Source organism: Rousettus aegyptiacus, unplaced genomic scaffold, assembly GCF_014176215.1.
Source record: "Rousettus aegyptiacus isolate mRouAeg1 unplaced genomic scaffold, mRouAeg1.p scaffold_m13_p_7, whole genome shotgun sequence".
In the NCBI taxonomy this organism is placed as follows: Eukaryota; Metazoa; Chordata; class Mammalia; order Chiroptera; family Pteropodidae; genus Rousettus; species Rousettus aegyptiacus.
The window spans coordinates 18,520,258-18,536,157 of record NW_023416310.1 but is presented as its reverse complement, the minus strand read 5'-3'; the positions used below and the strand labels follow the sequence as shown (position 1 = coordinate 18,536,157).

General features: G+C 35.7%; 1 protein-coding gene across 2 annotated transcripts in view; it reads right to left on the bottom strand.

Annotated features, from left to right (window-relative positions):
- Positions 1 to 15,900, bottom strand: part of TTC27 (tetratricopeptide repeat domain 27) — a 127,548-nt gene that overhangs the window by 98,211 nt on the left and 13,437 nt on the right. For both annotated transcript variants that reach the window (XM_016136040.2, XM_036224250.1), the window contains 3 exons: positions 15,620 to 15,722; positions 3,285 to 3,449; positions 1,239 to 1,372 (listed from right to left, as the gene is read on the bottom strand). In XM_016136040.2, the coding sequence (XP_015991526.2) occupies positions 1,239 to 1,372; positions 3,285 to 3,449; positions 15,620 to 15,722 (402 nt within the window). The remainder of the gene's footprint in view (positions 1 to 1,238; positions 1,373 to 3,284; positions 3,450 to 15,619; positions 15,723 to 15,900) is intronic.

Below are 15,900 nucleotides of genomic sequence, written 5' to 3'. Positions count from 1 at the left end.
TAAAAATAATAAACATAAAAAATAATAAACGATAATGGATTACTTGAATGAAATGCTTGGATTGCAGAATTAAATCTTTTTTCATTGATGCTGTGCTATAGCCTGAAAATCAGGCTTATGACAGTTAATCTAAGATTTAGGGAGGGATTTGGGTTACATTGAAAAGCTTAAGAAGGTGGGTCCAGCATATACAAACAGGAAACAGAGGATTGACGCACTTATTGGCCCAATTTCCTGACCAGCGGCAACACAGCAGTACAAACACTCATTCAACTACAGCTCTACCAGTTTCAGGAAGTGTAGGCTGTACCCTGTGCAGTTTTATCCCTGAGTTTCTACATCTTTCCCTTCCTTCCTTCCTTCTTCTCTTAAATCAATAGCTGTTCCACCCTGAAGTTATCACAAAGCAAATAAGAGTACTTGGAGCAAGCCCAGGAGGTGTGCGACATCTCATCGAAGGCCTTCCTTGCGGCTCCTCACTGATGCCACGCCTAACCCCTACCCTTGGCGTTATTTTCAATACAGAATAGAATTTTAGTGTTCAACATACTCAAGGTAAATTTGTTTGCAGGCTCTGGAATGAAGAGTAACATAACATGGGCTTCAAAGATATAACGTCAACTGAAGAACAACCAAAAATGTTTGTTTGGGGGTCTCTGTGATGAGAAAATATTAAATGCTAATGGCCTCCATGGAAGCAGATAAAAAGACCTCTAAGTAGGTAAACTGCCCAGAAGCCATAAATTCAAGTTAAAAGAAGAAAAAGCATTAACCAGGTCAAGAAATACATGCTAAGGCAGGGACAAGCCCAATAATGACAGAGTAACAAGACAGAGCAGAACACTGGTAAAAATTTTAAGTCTCTTAATGTTAAAAAATATCCTCAAAATGCAAAAGTAAGGTAACAAATATGGTAGGTAGCAGCTAGAAAAATTCATCTCTACTCAGTCTGCCTCTTGAATTTTTTCAAGGGGTGGGAGGTTAACACATTACTAACAGCATTATGAATTCCTATTTACTGAAGACTAGAAGAACACCATTTTATCTCTATTTAAGGGTAAAAAAGGTTTTAACGTGGGTTTTTTTTTTTACGTTCCCCCCGCCCCTGTCCAGCCACCCTGAAAAAGCTTAAGAGACAAAATGAAGCCCCTTCCTAGCCCATTCATTGTTCTATGAAACTCACCCGCTGAAACTGTTAGACTTGGATGCTAATTTAAATAATTCACAATCCTACTTACCTTGATTAAATGTTCCTGAGGAGTCGGGGCTGGACTGAATTCACAATTTGAAAAGACATCCCCTTCCCGTCTTACATCTAGAATAAGCTGTGCCACATAATTTTCCTGAAACCGTGTCCTTTTTCCCAAAGCACCTAAAAACATAAAATATGTACTGATTTGTCAATCAGATGTACTATGAAATCATCAAGAGCAATATTTTCAAAGTGCTTTAGAGTTTATAAGATGTTTTCCTCCATTTCATATAAGAGAAACCTGAGACCATGGTGATTTTTAAATGACTTATAAAGTTATAAAGCCAGTATGCTATGGGGCAAGAACTCCAACCCAGGATTTCTGCCACTAGATTCCATATATTTACTTTTGCATCAAGCTACCTACTTCTTCAAGTGAGTAACTCATTTAGTGTCATAGGTAGAAGAAAATACTATCATCTCCATACGACAGATAAAGAACAAAGGTTCTGAGGGGTAGTCACACGCTCTGGATCACAGGGCTTCCCAGCGCCAGAGCTGGAGCTTAAAGCGGGGTCTTCAGGTTCTAAATCCCACAGTTTCTCTATCACACGATCTGGCTTCATGTAACATCAAACATTTTTTTTCATTTTGTATCTGAAATAACTTGCTGAAGAACAGTTTAAAGAGAAGCAAAAGTTCTAACATCCATTCTCTGGCAAGAGTCAGATTACAAAGATCTTTGATTAAAAAGAACAGTCTAAGAAGTCTGGATTTCATCCTGCACTGAGTCTGGCTCTAAGTTATTCATCAACCTTCTAAACATGTTACACACAAAAAGAGCTACCGAGATGGTCTGACACAGCTACTTTTTAATAGTAAGGCTAAAGTTGAATGAAAAAAAATGATTTGTTTCTCATTTTATATTTGTGAGCACCACATTTATATTTTTAAGTTCTTCACTCTATAACTTGGACAAAATTATGAAGAACTAGCTAGTTAAAGCTGACTATATAGAGTACTAAGCTACTAGTATTTTAAGCAGTTCAAAAAAAGTCTCCTAGGACCACGACATTCAAAAACATAATCTCTGACACTAACCTCAGAAGTTATATGACTTATAACTATATTTCCAAATACAGACAAGACTCCAACTTACACATGGCCACTGTTCCAAAAGTTGTAAGCTAGATATTTAATAATTTTCTCTACACAAACAATAGAATAAATAAATGATGGCTAAGATCCCAGACTAAGCCACAAAGTCATGTTTAACTCATAATGTAACTGAAGGATTTTATTATATAGCTCAATAAGAAGCATAAAGAATGGGCCTTAGAAATAATTTAGACCTAGTCTAGGGAGGACATCCAGGTTCAGTCATTTCAACATTCACTGACTGGTAGTCACAGTCTGGCATGCTGAGCCCAGGTCCAACAGGTATAAATGGTGTGACTTTTATTAATGTGTTCAATGTTGAATGCCAATTATACTGTGAGACGCTAGGGACTGAGCAATATGTAACAAGAAATCAAAGTTATTTGGTATTCAGAAGAAACATGGAGGTTTCAGGAGAAATTCTATAATTATTTGTTCACTCAACAAATGTTGAGCATCTACTATATTCCAAATAGTGTTCCAAGGCATTGAAGAAACATCTAAACTAAACAGTCAAAAATTTCTTTGCTTAAGGGATACAAAAAAAGTGGATGGAAGCCATGGGTGGGTATTTACAAGAAAGGGCACTGTAGAGAGGCTAAAACCTGGAACTTGGAAGCGGTGTTAGGGGTCCCACACCCTCATCCGAATGGTCCAAAGTTCATTTGTGTACTGCCTTGCTGCTGCACACTGTACAGGTGTCTAACGGATTAGAAAATAAACAGACATTCCCAGGAATAAAGGAAATAAATAGTTTCAAATTTGTAGTAAAACTATGAATTTTAAAATAAAATATTTACAGTCTACTTCTGTGAAGCAAGGAACAAGACATAGAAAATCAAATACAACCAAACAATACAACCAAACTGCCAATGTATATATTAGTTTTATCATAAAAATGAATCAATTATCCACAAAAGATACAAAGTCTTACCTGCCAAATCAATTTGCAATCTGCTGATGTCTTTGGCAATGCTGAACTGATCTTTTGCTTTTTTATATTCATAATAATATAAATATGTATATGCACATTCCAGATGGAATTGAATAGCGAAACACCGACCTGAGTCAGCTGCAAACAGATTCTCTAGTTTCATCACTGCAAGATAAAAAATGACACATTAAAAATCATGAGAATGAAATTATATTAATGAGTAAAATGTTGACTCCATAATATGTGAAATAAATATATATTACACTGACCCTGCTCTTAAAGAATTTTAAATCTGGAAGATGAGGAACACACATATAATAGTTCACAGCCAGCATTCCCTGAGCACTTACATGTTCCAATTTTGCACCTAAGGATAATATATACATTACCTCCTTTATTCCACACAACACTAGGAAATATGATTCATAACCCTGCTCTTTCTTATTTTAGAATGCTTGTTTTAATTGTTTGATAACAAAACATATGGCAATACAATGTGCTTATACAAGTACCAAATGAACCTACAAAGAATTAAACAATACAGAAAATCTGATGAACAGGAGATCAGCTTACAATTTCCCTCATAAAGAATGTGGAGTTTCTCCCTTAAAAGAAAGAAGCAACAGATAAATACACATATATATCTAAGGCAATATGAGTATCAAATAAAGAATAAATGAATATTGGCTTAGCAGTCAGATTCTAATTTATTTCTCTAATAAGTGAGGTGAGAAGATGAAAGGATAATAACCTACTATCACGGTATCTGAAATAAAGTGATTGTTAAAATTAATTATATATAATAAAGGGTCTATATAACAGGTTATGGGAGGTATCTAACAGGTCACCTCATCCATCTGTCTATAACAGCCCTAACAAACTACTCCTCATAAATGTTTCTATTATGGGTTCACCAGCATTTCACAAAATAGGCTACAAGAATAAATGCATAATAAATAAACAGAAAATGTCCAAATACTGACAATTAGTTTTCTATCATTCAAGCTGAAAGAGAAGTAAAATTTACTACCTACTCATCCTAGCACAAGGTACTTTAAGCATTGTCTTATTTAATTCTCACAACGATGTCTTTGAAATTGGCATATCCCCATTTAATTCATTAGAAAATCCAACTCAGACGGATTACTGACTAGTCACCTCAGCTGTTAAGTGGCGAAGCCAGGATTTGAATGAATCCAAGGCCATTGGAAAAATGTGAGGGAGGGAGTTGGCAGAGGAAAGACTAAAGCCAAAAGTATGGAGGTGAGGTTACAAAACCCAACCTGCTTTTTCACATAATAGTATGGCAAAACACCTACAGCTAAGAAACAGACACCCTTTGTCTTACAGTGAACTGAAATTAAAACGAGTCTGAAAAAGTGTTTTTCTACATATTGCCAGCCCTTTAAAGAGATTCTCTGGACTCAAAGAGAATAAGTCAAGGTGTGTATGTCTTACATCAAATGGGAGAAGCATGTGAACATGAACTTCTCACAGTGAAAATCCTTCAGCAGGTTTCCTCCATTCAAGCTAAACTCAAGAAAAGCCAAGTCTGATGCTACTCAATGCTCTTAGTGAGTGCTTTCTTTTTTTAACTTTCTTTTCCTTTTGTCTTCCCATTATTCCTGATTATCTCATCATTATTCTTAGAAATACAATTACCTTCTATGATCTTAGTACAATTCAGAAGTGACACAATCTTGCTTAGTTGTCAATGAAAGTAATCTTTAATGTTTCAGGATATAACTTGTATCGAGAAATGTGAAGTTTGGCCAAAGCTTTTTAAAATCCTCTCTTCTTAAATATCACAAAGTAAAGAATACTCAAAGAATAAACACTAACTGAAAACTGCAACCTGAGGGATTAAGCATGGATAAAGCCATGTCCTGCGCTAAAGCTATCGACCATATCCTAGGGACCTTAGGATTCTATTTTGATGAGTGCAAGGAACACCAAAGACAAAAGATGAAAGCTGGACCCACTCAAAGTAGGAAATCCAGAAGAAGTCTTCATTTAAAGCTGAGACCCAAAGAACTGAATCTTCACTGAAAGGTTAAAAAGAGAGGTAAATCTGCCATACAGAAGAGGTCAGCAAGGAAAATGGCAATGGGAGAAAAGGAAAAGAATTTATCCCAAGAATGCATAACCATAAGCCAGCTTTCATATAGATTTACAGACCATATTCAAGCTATCTGTGTAATTAAAAAAAAAAAAAAACTCAAAAATCTCAAGCCAGGAATTTAGAACCCCAGAGAAGTGGCAGAAACAAACATAAATCCTCTTCTGAAGGAATGCAATTTCAACCAGGATTCAAAGAATTCCCACAGATAAGTTTCCAAGGACCATGAATTCACAGCAAAACGAAACAAAACACCAACACAGAACATGAAATACCTGAAAGCAGAAACGGCAAAGGGCAGAAACGTACCCTCAAAGCCTTCAGAGAATGAAAAAAACAGATACAGTATGTAAAATATTTAACTGGCTTTAAGAAATTTATCAACCAGGCAAAAGAGTTGTTTAGAAAAACTTTAATTAAAATTAAAAATTAAATGGACAGACCAGAAAACCAGAAGATAAATAAAATCATGCGGAATGCAATATAGGGAAACAAGAAAATAAAAGAATTAAAGAGAATTGAAGATGCAAGTGAAAAATTCTAACATGTCTGCAGATCTAAAAGAAGAGAATAGACAATAAAAAAGAGACGATATTTTAAGAGGTAATGGCTAAAAATTTCCCAGAAATGTGGAAGACACTAAATCTCAGAGTTAGAAAACCCACCAAAAAGAAGAAGGCAAGCCAAGAGAAAGAAAGAAGAAAGCAAGCTCACTAAATTCCTAACAAGGTACACAGAAAGAAATTCATACCTTGCCCAGTCATGGTCGAGCTGAAGAACCCCAAATACAAAGAAGTCTTAGGAACAGCAAAAGGAAAAAGGCAGACTACCCACAAAGGAAAGCAACTAGACAACAACTGATTTTTCAACACCAAAGTGGAAACCAAAAGAAAACAGATAAGTATCTTAATTATGCTGAGAGAAAATAATTATGAACTTAGAATCCTTTAGCTGATGATTCAGAAAGGTTAAATAATGACATTTCCAAGTAAAGAGAAACAGAGTTTATCATCGAATATGCTTGTTAAAAATAGAGCAACTACTAAATTACTTTAAATAATTTTTAGTATATAAAATCATATTTCTGAGTTTTACCTAGCCTTACCTCCTCTAAATGGAAAGAAAAATTAGAAAATAATGCCCAAAAGCAGACAGGAAAAAGCCAAGGACCACAATGTAACACTGCAGTTTCAAACTTCAAAAAACAGCATATCTTTCAAGTTTGGGGGGAAAACGAAGGCTGAATCTCTTCATGAATAAGTTTTAAGGAGAGTTGAGGCTTTAATCTATTTTTAAAGCTTCTGATTTGGGGTGAATTTGAAAAGTTGCTGGAAGGATCAGCTTCAAAAGAGAAACTTTCCAATGTTAACTGAACTACTTACTGATAAAGACATATAAAACTTAGAAAACTAAAGAAAAAGCAGAGAATCCGTGTTCCCTCTCCAAAACAATGCAGTCACCCAAGTGACGACATTCTCATGAGAAGCTGAATATCACAAATATTTACACAAGAATAAAGAAAAATGAAGAAACCTCTTCAGATATGTTCTGCCCTGAATAAAGATACAGATTCAGAAATGACAGTATATGAGAGATGGAGTGAAGTATACTGAACCCACAAAATGAGAGAAAAGAGCAGTTGATAAACTCCTAAATTGAATATAACGAGGGTCACAGTGATACCTCACTGAGATCTAACACTAAATAAACTAACAGCAAAGCTGGAATACAGAATTGCTTAATTTCTTCAATCAATGGTGTCTGAATAAATACTATTGAAACCCGGAAACAACTGAAATATATAGCATAATTATCAACAAAACTGATCGGATTGGCCCCAGCTAAAACCATTTAAGTGATATGGTTTTTTGTGACTGGTTTCTGCAACTCAGTATGATGCTCTCAAGATTCACTTGTGCTGGAGTATGGATTAGTACTTCATTTCTTTTTATGGCTAAATGATATTACAATGAAATCCACTAATTGGATATACAACATTTTGTTTATCCATAAATCAGCTGATAAACATTCAAATTGTTTCCACCTTTTGGATAGCATGAATAATGACACTATAAACATTCACACACCAGGTTTCATGTGGACCTGTGTTTTTATTTTTCTTGGGTATATACCTAGAAGTTGAATTGTTGGGTCACATGGTAATTCTGTGCTTTTAACCATTTGAGGAGCTGCCAAACTGTCTTCCAAAGTGGCTGTACCATTTTACATCCCACCTGTAGTGTCTGAGGCTCCAACACCTCATCCTTGACAATGCTCATCGTTATGACTTTTTAATTATAGCCATCCTTGTGGGTGTAACATCTCATTATGGTTTTGATTTCCCTAATGACTAATGAGATAGAATATCTTTTCAAGTGCTCATTAACATTTGAATATCTTCTTTAGAGATATGTCTATTCAGATCCTTTGCCCATTTTTCAATTAAGTTATTTGCCTTTTTAATTACCGGCTTAGCAGAGATCTTTATATGTTCTAGATACAAGTCTCTTATCAGATATATGACTTGCAAATATTTTCTCCCAACATGTGGGTTGTCTTTTCACTACCTTGATAGTATCTTTTAAAACACAAAAGTTTTTAAAATTTGATGGTCTAATTCATTTATTTTTTTCTTTTGTTGTTCATGCTTTTAGTGTTGTATCTAAGAATCCATTACCAAATCAGGTCATAAACATTTACCCTTACATTTTCTCCTAAGAGTTTTATCATTTTAGCTCTTATATGTAGATGTCTGACCCTTTTTGATTGAACTTTTATACATGTAGCCCCAGCACCGTTTGTTGAAAAGACTGTTCTTTCCCCATTGAAACATTTTATATGTAGAATAAAGCAAGTAATCACGTTAATACTATTAAGAACAAGATCTTCAGAAGGTGCAAGTATCAATCAAGGATAGAAACATTAATTGGAGCTCCCTGGTCAGAATTGGGGACTTCAGGCATGTTTGTTGTGGCCTGGTCTTGGCTAGCGATTCAACCAGCATGTTTGCCAGGAACAAAGTCTCAAAAGGGGCCTCAGCTTGCCGAGTTTGGAGACATGACCTATGCATTTGCTAAAACCAGGACTGGTGGCTTGACAGAGACTCATCCAGCATGTTTGCAAAGCCCGCCATGGCTCATATAGAGGTTTGCCTGGGCTGGGGATCAGTCGGAGGTTAGACCAGTATGTCTGGAGTTAGAGTCTCAACTGGTGTGTTTGATAGGGCCAGGGACTTGCCCGGCATTCAAAAGAGCCAAAGGACCAAGCTGTGTGTTCCATGAGGCCAGAGCCAAAGGAAGAACCTACACAGTTGAGGCTAGAGTTAGAGAGACAGTCTCCATGGCTGGGAGATTACATCTATTAAGAATAAGGGGAGCCTGGTCTTTCACTATCAGAGAAGGGAGTTATAAATTTGAAAGAGAGAACACTGGGATAAACCCTGTGATAATGGACTGGAATTGGAGATGATGTAAATTCATGGTTTTTAACATAGATAGATACAGAAATACATGTGAATGTATATAGACACACACACACACACACACACACACACACACACACACACATATATATATATATATATATATATATATACTTCCTAGCTATGTCTGTTGAAAGACTTTAAAAGAAACCAGAGCTCCTTGGAGAAAATTACTGATTCCAGCCTAGAGGAAGGAAATACAAAATGAGGCTAAAACATATTCTTGTGTCAGAAAATAAAGAAGTGCTCAAAGATATGTTGAAAGGGCACAGAAGCCAGTTTGAACAAGTTCCCACTAGCCAAATCAGGAATAATAATTTGACCATTAAAATAATGATAGTAACAAGTTATAATCCAATCAATAAATTAGGAATCTATGAGTCTATACTAATAGCAATCAATATATAAATACATAAATTCAAAGCTAGGTGAAGAATAGGAGACTTCTCTAAGTACCTCACTAAGTACTAATAAAACTAATTAATTATAAAGAGTAATAGCCAAAAACCAGAAGTAATGCAAATTTCCATCAACAAATCAATGGATAAACAAACTGTGCTCTTTCCATACAATGGAATACTACTCAGCAATTAAAAGGAATGAACTACTGTTACATGTCACTATATGGAGAAATCAAAATGATTATGCTGATCATGGATAGGAAGAATCAACATCATTAAAATGGCCATACTACCCAAAGCAATCTATAGATTCAATGCAATCTCTATCAAAACACCAACAGCATTTTTCACAGAGATAGAACCAAATTTATATGGAACCATAAAAGACCCCAAATAGCCACAGCAATCTTGAGAAAGAACAAAATTGGAGGTATCACACTACCTGATATCAATCTGTATTACAAGGCTACATACAGTAATCGAAACAGCATGGTACTGGCATAAAAACGGATACAACTTCACCTCAAAACTGTACAGTTCACATGCACAAAATAACAGTCACATGTGTCTTGCTGCTGTATGCCTAGCACCTATCACAGCTGCTGTTCAATAAATATCCTTGAAGTGAGTGGATATTTAACGGCTATCACCAAAAAAAAAAAAAAATGGAAATGCAACATCCTAGTGATCAAGCCCCTATCTACCCATGCAGCCTGACACGCAATCCCTCATACTCTGCTCCAGCCATTCCAAACTACTGCAATTCCCAAGCACACAAAGATGGTTCAAGTCTCTGTGCCTCTTTTTGTACGTATTATGTGCCCTTTCCACCTTCTCCTCCTAATAAATTCTTACTCTTTCTTCCAAAGTCAGTTCAAGTATCAGCCATTGTGTGAAGCCTTCTCTGATCTCTCGAGTTTAGACGAACCACATCTTTTCCTTCATTCCTTCTTCTTTATGCTTTTTCCGCCTGTATTGTGATCCCAATCTCACTGCGTTCATTGACAACCCTAGCATGTAGCACACTGACTGGAACAGAGTAAGCATTCAAATATATATATATTTTTTAATATCAAATTTGGCAAGAAATAGAAAGTCTGAGATAAACCTGGGAAAAATTATAGATTTTTCCTATTAAAAAAAAAAAGGGGCATCTGAAATTGATATTTAGAAAAACCAATCCAGTACTGGTGTACAGGGAGAAAGGACAAAGGCCAAGAAAGCACCCACAAGTGAGGTGCAGCCCTTCAGACAGGACGTGATAATGAGAGGAGCCTTAAGTAAGTAACTGGAGGGCTGGCCATGCAGAATGAAGGACACACCTATCATGTCATTCTCTGTTGCTCAACAGCAGTGCCGCCCAATAAAACTTCCTGTGATGAGGTAAATATACTATAGCTGCACTGTTAGCTACACGTGTCTTCTGAGCACTTGAAACATGGCTCATGAAACTGAGGAACTGAAGTTTTAATTATTTTAATTATTTTACTTTATTTAAACAGTCAAGTGTGGCTAGTGGCCACTATGTTGGATAGCAGCTCTAGCTGGCAGTTGTGGCAAATAGCAGATATTTTTAATTAATAAAAGGAAGCACTATGTAGCAATTATGGATCAATTCAGTCATCTTGGAAAAAGTGCTTAAGGAAACAGGAGATAACTTTTTTGGACACGATCGTCCAAGAGATTCCAGCATTAGGATGGGTGGAAAGATGGCCTACAAAAAATCACATTCTTTTACACCTGAAAAAAATTCAAAATCATTATTACATGGAAGAGAAGCTTGGTTTGGAAGTTAGTTAAGCTGCCTGAGGTCAGAGAGTAAATGACAGAATAGGAACTAAATGCCAGGTCTTAAAACACTATGTTCTGTTAATTGTCTTGACTGTGATAATTTCACATATGTATGCATACATGAAATGTCATCAATTGTACACATTGAGTCTTACTGTAGGCTAATTATACTTCAAAAAAGCTACTTTTTAAAAAGCATACTGTACTCACTGCTATACCATTCTGTGTCAACTCTTTAATTCCATCTCATATAAGATTATGAAGTTAAATTAGTTAATATATTTAAAGACTTAGAACAGTGCTCGGTATGGAGTAAGCACTATAGAAATGTTAATTGCATTATCATTATTAGATACTAGACTTCTGCCCTAGTGACCAGTTTGGAGAATTGTAATGGAAAGAAGAGTTAGTACAGATCATACTTCTGGCTCTTGGGCCATGTCTCTGAGCCTTGATTCTTTGTAAATAAGTTAGTTAGCCCGGACAAGATAATCTCTAACGGGCCTTTCCAAACTAAAACTTCAGACGTGGACCAGGATAAGAACTGAAAAAATGGAAAAGAAGGATGCGTATAAGCACCCTTAGGGGAAAACTGATAAAATTAAAGAACTAGCCAGATATGCAGAATGGTGGAAAACAATGAATCAACTCTGAACACAAAGTTCTGAGCTTTGGATGACTCAAGGTTTAAATGAAAAGAGGAGCATGTTGACCCAATAGAAGTATATTTATTATTTTAACAAATCAGTAGGTACTCAACAGGAATGAATATTCATGACCTTCTGGATCAAAATGTCAACCAGTACATTTAAAACATATGGTAAAAGCAAAATCTCCTTCTCATGAGATTATGTTAATGCTATGCTAAAATGAAATCCCTATGGATATCTATAATTAGATAGCCATATTTAACATATTTAATATCTATTCTAAAGGATCAAATTATAAAAAATACATAGTGCATACATCAGTCACCAAGAGACTACTCTCGAACACTTCTGATGTGGAAACAACCTAACCTCAGCATCACAGAGATGTCTATGGATGTCAAAACAGACCTCTCAGACAGAACATTGTAACCTGCTTGCTCTTACACAGTGACTTCTTCATGACCTTATCTTCAAATAACTAAAATGCAATATTATCTCTCATGCATTATCTGGAACATTTTCAGTATCGGGTACTATAATAAATGATGATGTGCCCTTAAGCATGGTTTCGTGAGTGTGACATCCAAAAGAAGCCTTAGGTCGTGCTGAGGAACATACTTTTCAAGATTCCCTTTCTCAGATGTGATCAGTCGAGCAAAGTTATGCTGACGTTCTGATGGGCTCTATGCCACTACATTGTACTGATGTAACATTCCTGGACAAAAAATAAAGATCACAGTTGTTCATAAAATCCTTGCTATGTTTCACAGACTAAAAAAAACAACCCTGCCAACTTTTTGATGATCCTTCAAGGGCAACATTTCAAATATAATATTCTCTCTGGACACTGAACAGTATTTCAGTTATAACTGACTGCTTGGTCAACATTTGGGTCAAATCCCAGAACAAAACATTTTTTTTAAATAAAATTGTTTATGAAATGTTGCAGCTTAAGACTATCTGCAGACTTATTTAGACATAGCCAAAATGGACCAATTTATGACTAGATAAAATGAAAAATGTCGTTGATTAGCCTAGAACAGCAACACAAAAAATTCTTAGTTGCAAGGCAAAGCAAACGATACGCTAAAATACACTGCAGGGAGGAACTGAGACCACTTGGGGAATGAGTCACTTAGAGTCATATTTTCCAGATATCTTAGTTAACCCTTCCTCCCTGGAAACTCAGTTTTACCTCTTTGAATAAATTCTCTCTAAAACACACCATAATGGTTCCTAAGTACCTTTTTAAATAGCACGGAAGGAAGGTATTTTTTTCTTTTCTTAATAAGTGTCATCAGTATGAGTAACAGTCACAGAGATGTAGCCATTAATGCAGATATAACTGGCATAAAGGGAAGAAATGTGACTTTTCTGTAGCAGCTGCATCAAATTGGATTCCTTAAAAAAAGAACTCCGGTGATGTCTTGTTTTTTGTTCATTTACCAATTTTACACAAAAGTATAATTCAGCATGGGAAACTGTGTAATATCATATGCAGATAATGTGATTATCTTTTTTCAAAATTAAATTTTGGATTATTGGGCTAAATCCTGATGCCATCCTCTTCCAAATAGTTCATTATCCTCTGGGAAAAAATTACCTTTTTTCCTCATTACTATCAATGACATTCAGCTGATCCCTGGCTTTTAAAAGCTTTACCCAATTTCACGAACGAGAAGCTTATCCCCACTCTTCCTTCTGCTTTGCACTAAGTTTGTTTACAGAGTGTTATCTCAATTTCAAAAATATGCGATGGTATGAATGGGAGAAGACTCAGTGTACACATTTTTCATTTTACTAAAAACAGAAAGAAGATAAGACATGTCTGCTAAGTACAGCGTCAGGTCTTAATTTTCTCCAGGTCCCATTTCATATTTCATTTTGAAGAGAACTCTATACCTCAGCAATTCTATTATGAGATGATTCGAAGTCCCATATGGCGTCTAGGTCAGACCAATTTTCTCATACCTTCTATAATATTTCACATTTGAAAACTTCTTGTATGGAAATTAGCTCAGATAAAACTGAATCAAAATAGAGGGCAAATAAAAGGAGTTCTACAACTTCTCTTCTTAAAAAGTGCAGGTAAAACAGACTCGAACATTAGCTATCACTATTCAACAAATACATAGAAAATATTTACTATTTTATAGGTACTATGCTAAGTAGAAACAAGTAAAAAACAAAAAACCATTGAGGAGCTCATAAGCTAGAGAACTGCTTATAGTTTAAGTAAAAATATAGATGGTTGAGTGGCTAAATTTGCTCATAAAAAACCTTTGTAATCCAAAAGCATTATATCAAAGACTTCTGAAGGCAAACGGATAAGCCTGTTTTTTCAGTTCTGCCACTTAAGATCATTGTATAAAAAAGTAAACTCCTTATAGTTAAGAAAACAACTAGTCTGCCATTGTATGTCAGGTTTAAATCCTGTGGCAGAATAAAACTTTTTTAATATACAAAGTTGAAGCTCAGAATAAAAATGTTTTACGTACACAAGTTCAGTCTAAAATGCCCTTGCTTGTTCCACTGCCTTAAGTTACCTAAAATCCTGAACGAATATAAACTAAGTCCTCATATAAGCAATATAAGTGATTCAATTATTATACTGACTGAATACTTTCCCTACTTTGCCTTCTGAATCCTGTATAGATGTATAGATGTTCATTTTATCTAAGATTAGCATATGCTTATGTATTTGTCCTACAACAAAATAAAAATTGAGAAATTAGTTTCAACCAATTGCCTGTCTTACTAATATTTATTACTGCACAAATTAATATCCTCCGTGTGTACTCAGACCTACCTTGTTACTAAACAGATGTACCCTTGAAGGAAACAAGACCCGAGAAAGATACAGGAGCTTCTAGCAATTACACAAGCACACACAAAAGAGTTATTTTATGCCCTCATGAATGTGCTACTTCCTTCAAGTACCGATCACTGCTTCTCCACCCAGAGTGATGCTAACCACCTCTCCCCTCAACCCTTACACAAGCATATGCACACACATCCATATTCACTCCATACTCTCGTCACGTGAAAGGAGTGTGGGCTTTGGAATCAGGTACACCCAAGGTCAAATCCCTTCTCTGTAACCCTGAAGCTCACTAATGAGGTCCAAGGTCACTTGTATTCAAGTATTCCTTCACTACGAGAGAATCTGGTTTGGTTTGGTTTGGTTTGGTTTGGCAACTTTCGCCAAGAATAATTGTTCCAAAAGTCCAGGAAAACCAAGTGTCAAAGAACCCAAGATTCTCCCTCTTTCCAAACACTTTCCTAGGGGACACAGGGGCACCCGCAACAAAGGCAGTGGGGGTGCTTCCACGGGGGTCTCGTCATAGTTACTGGGTAACATTTTCATTCGCACCTTAGGTGCTTTCAGTAAAAATAAAGGAAGATGTAAAAATGTCTCTGTGCCCATGTATTTTCTATCGAATGCTTAAAAAAATTAAGCCTTCCTTCATGTATTCGATAGGATATAGGATAAATAATTTCCCCTTCTGCATGTAATTTGGCACAATTTACTCCAGCTCAAGTTAGTTAAGGATTTTTTTTTAATAAAGGGAGTTTATACTTGTTTCCAATAAGGCTTCTTAGATTAAAATACCTTTAAATGATTTGTAATAAAATCATGGTGACCTGCACAGAACAAATCACTCCTACTAAGTATGTGATATAAATGATAGCGATTGTCTTTTTTAAAAACTCAAAGATAAAAAGAAATTCCATAATCAGACATCCTAATAATTTGTGACAGTCTACCTCCAGACAAAAACAAACAACCTTAAATAGTCAGTACTACCTGTCAAAGAATAAGCTAAAAAGGAATTTCTCAACCAAGAAATTAAAATGAAGCTACATGTCCATGTCAAACAAAATGTACCTACCTTGACTGATACAATCTTCAGCAAGAGCAAAAAGCTGTGGTGAGCGTTCCTCAAGCAACTGCTGATGAATATTCACACATCTCAAAGTCCACCATGGCAAGCTCTAGAAAAAGAAGGCACTGTGTAAGCTGAAATAAAAGGACCCTTAGGAAACAAATTTTTTTACATTAATTGAAATTATGCTTGAGAATTTTACATTTGTGAAACTGAACTTATTAGATAAGTTTATCCATCCATTGCTATTTCTTCAGTAATATCCAAAGCCACCTCTATGCCTTCCA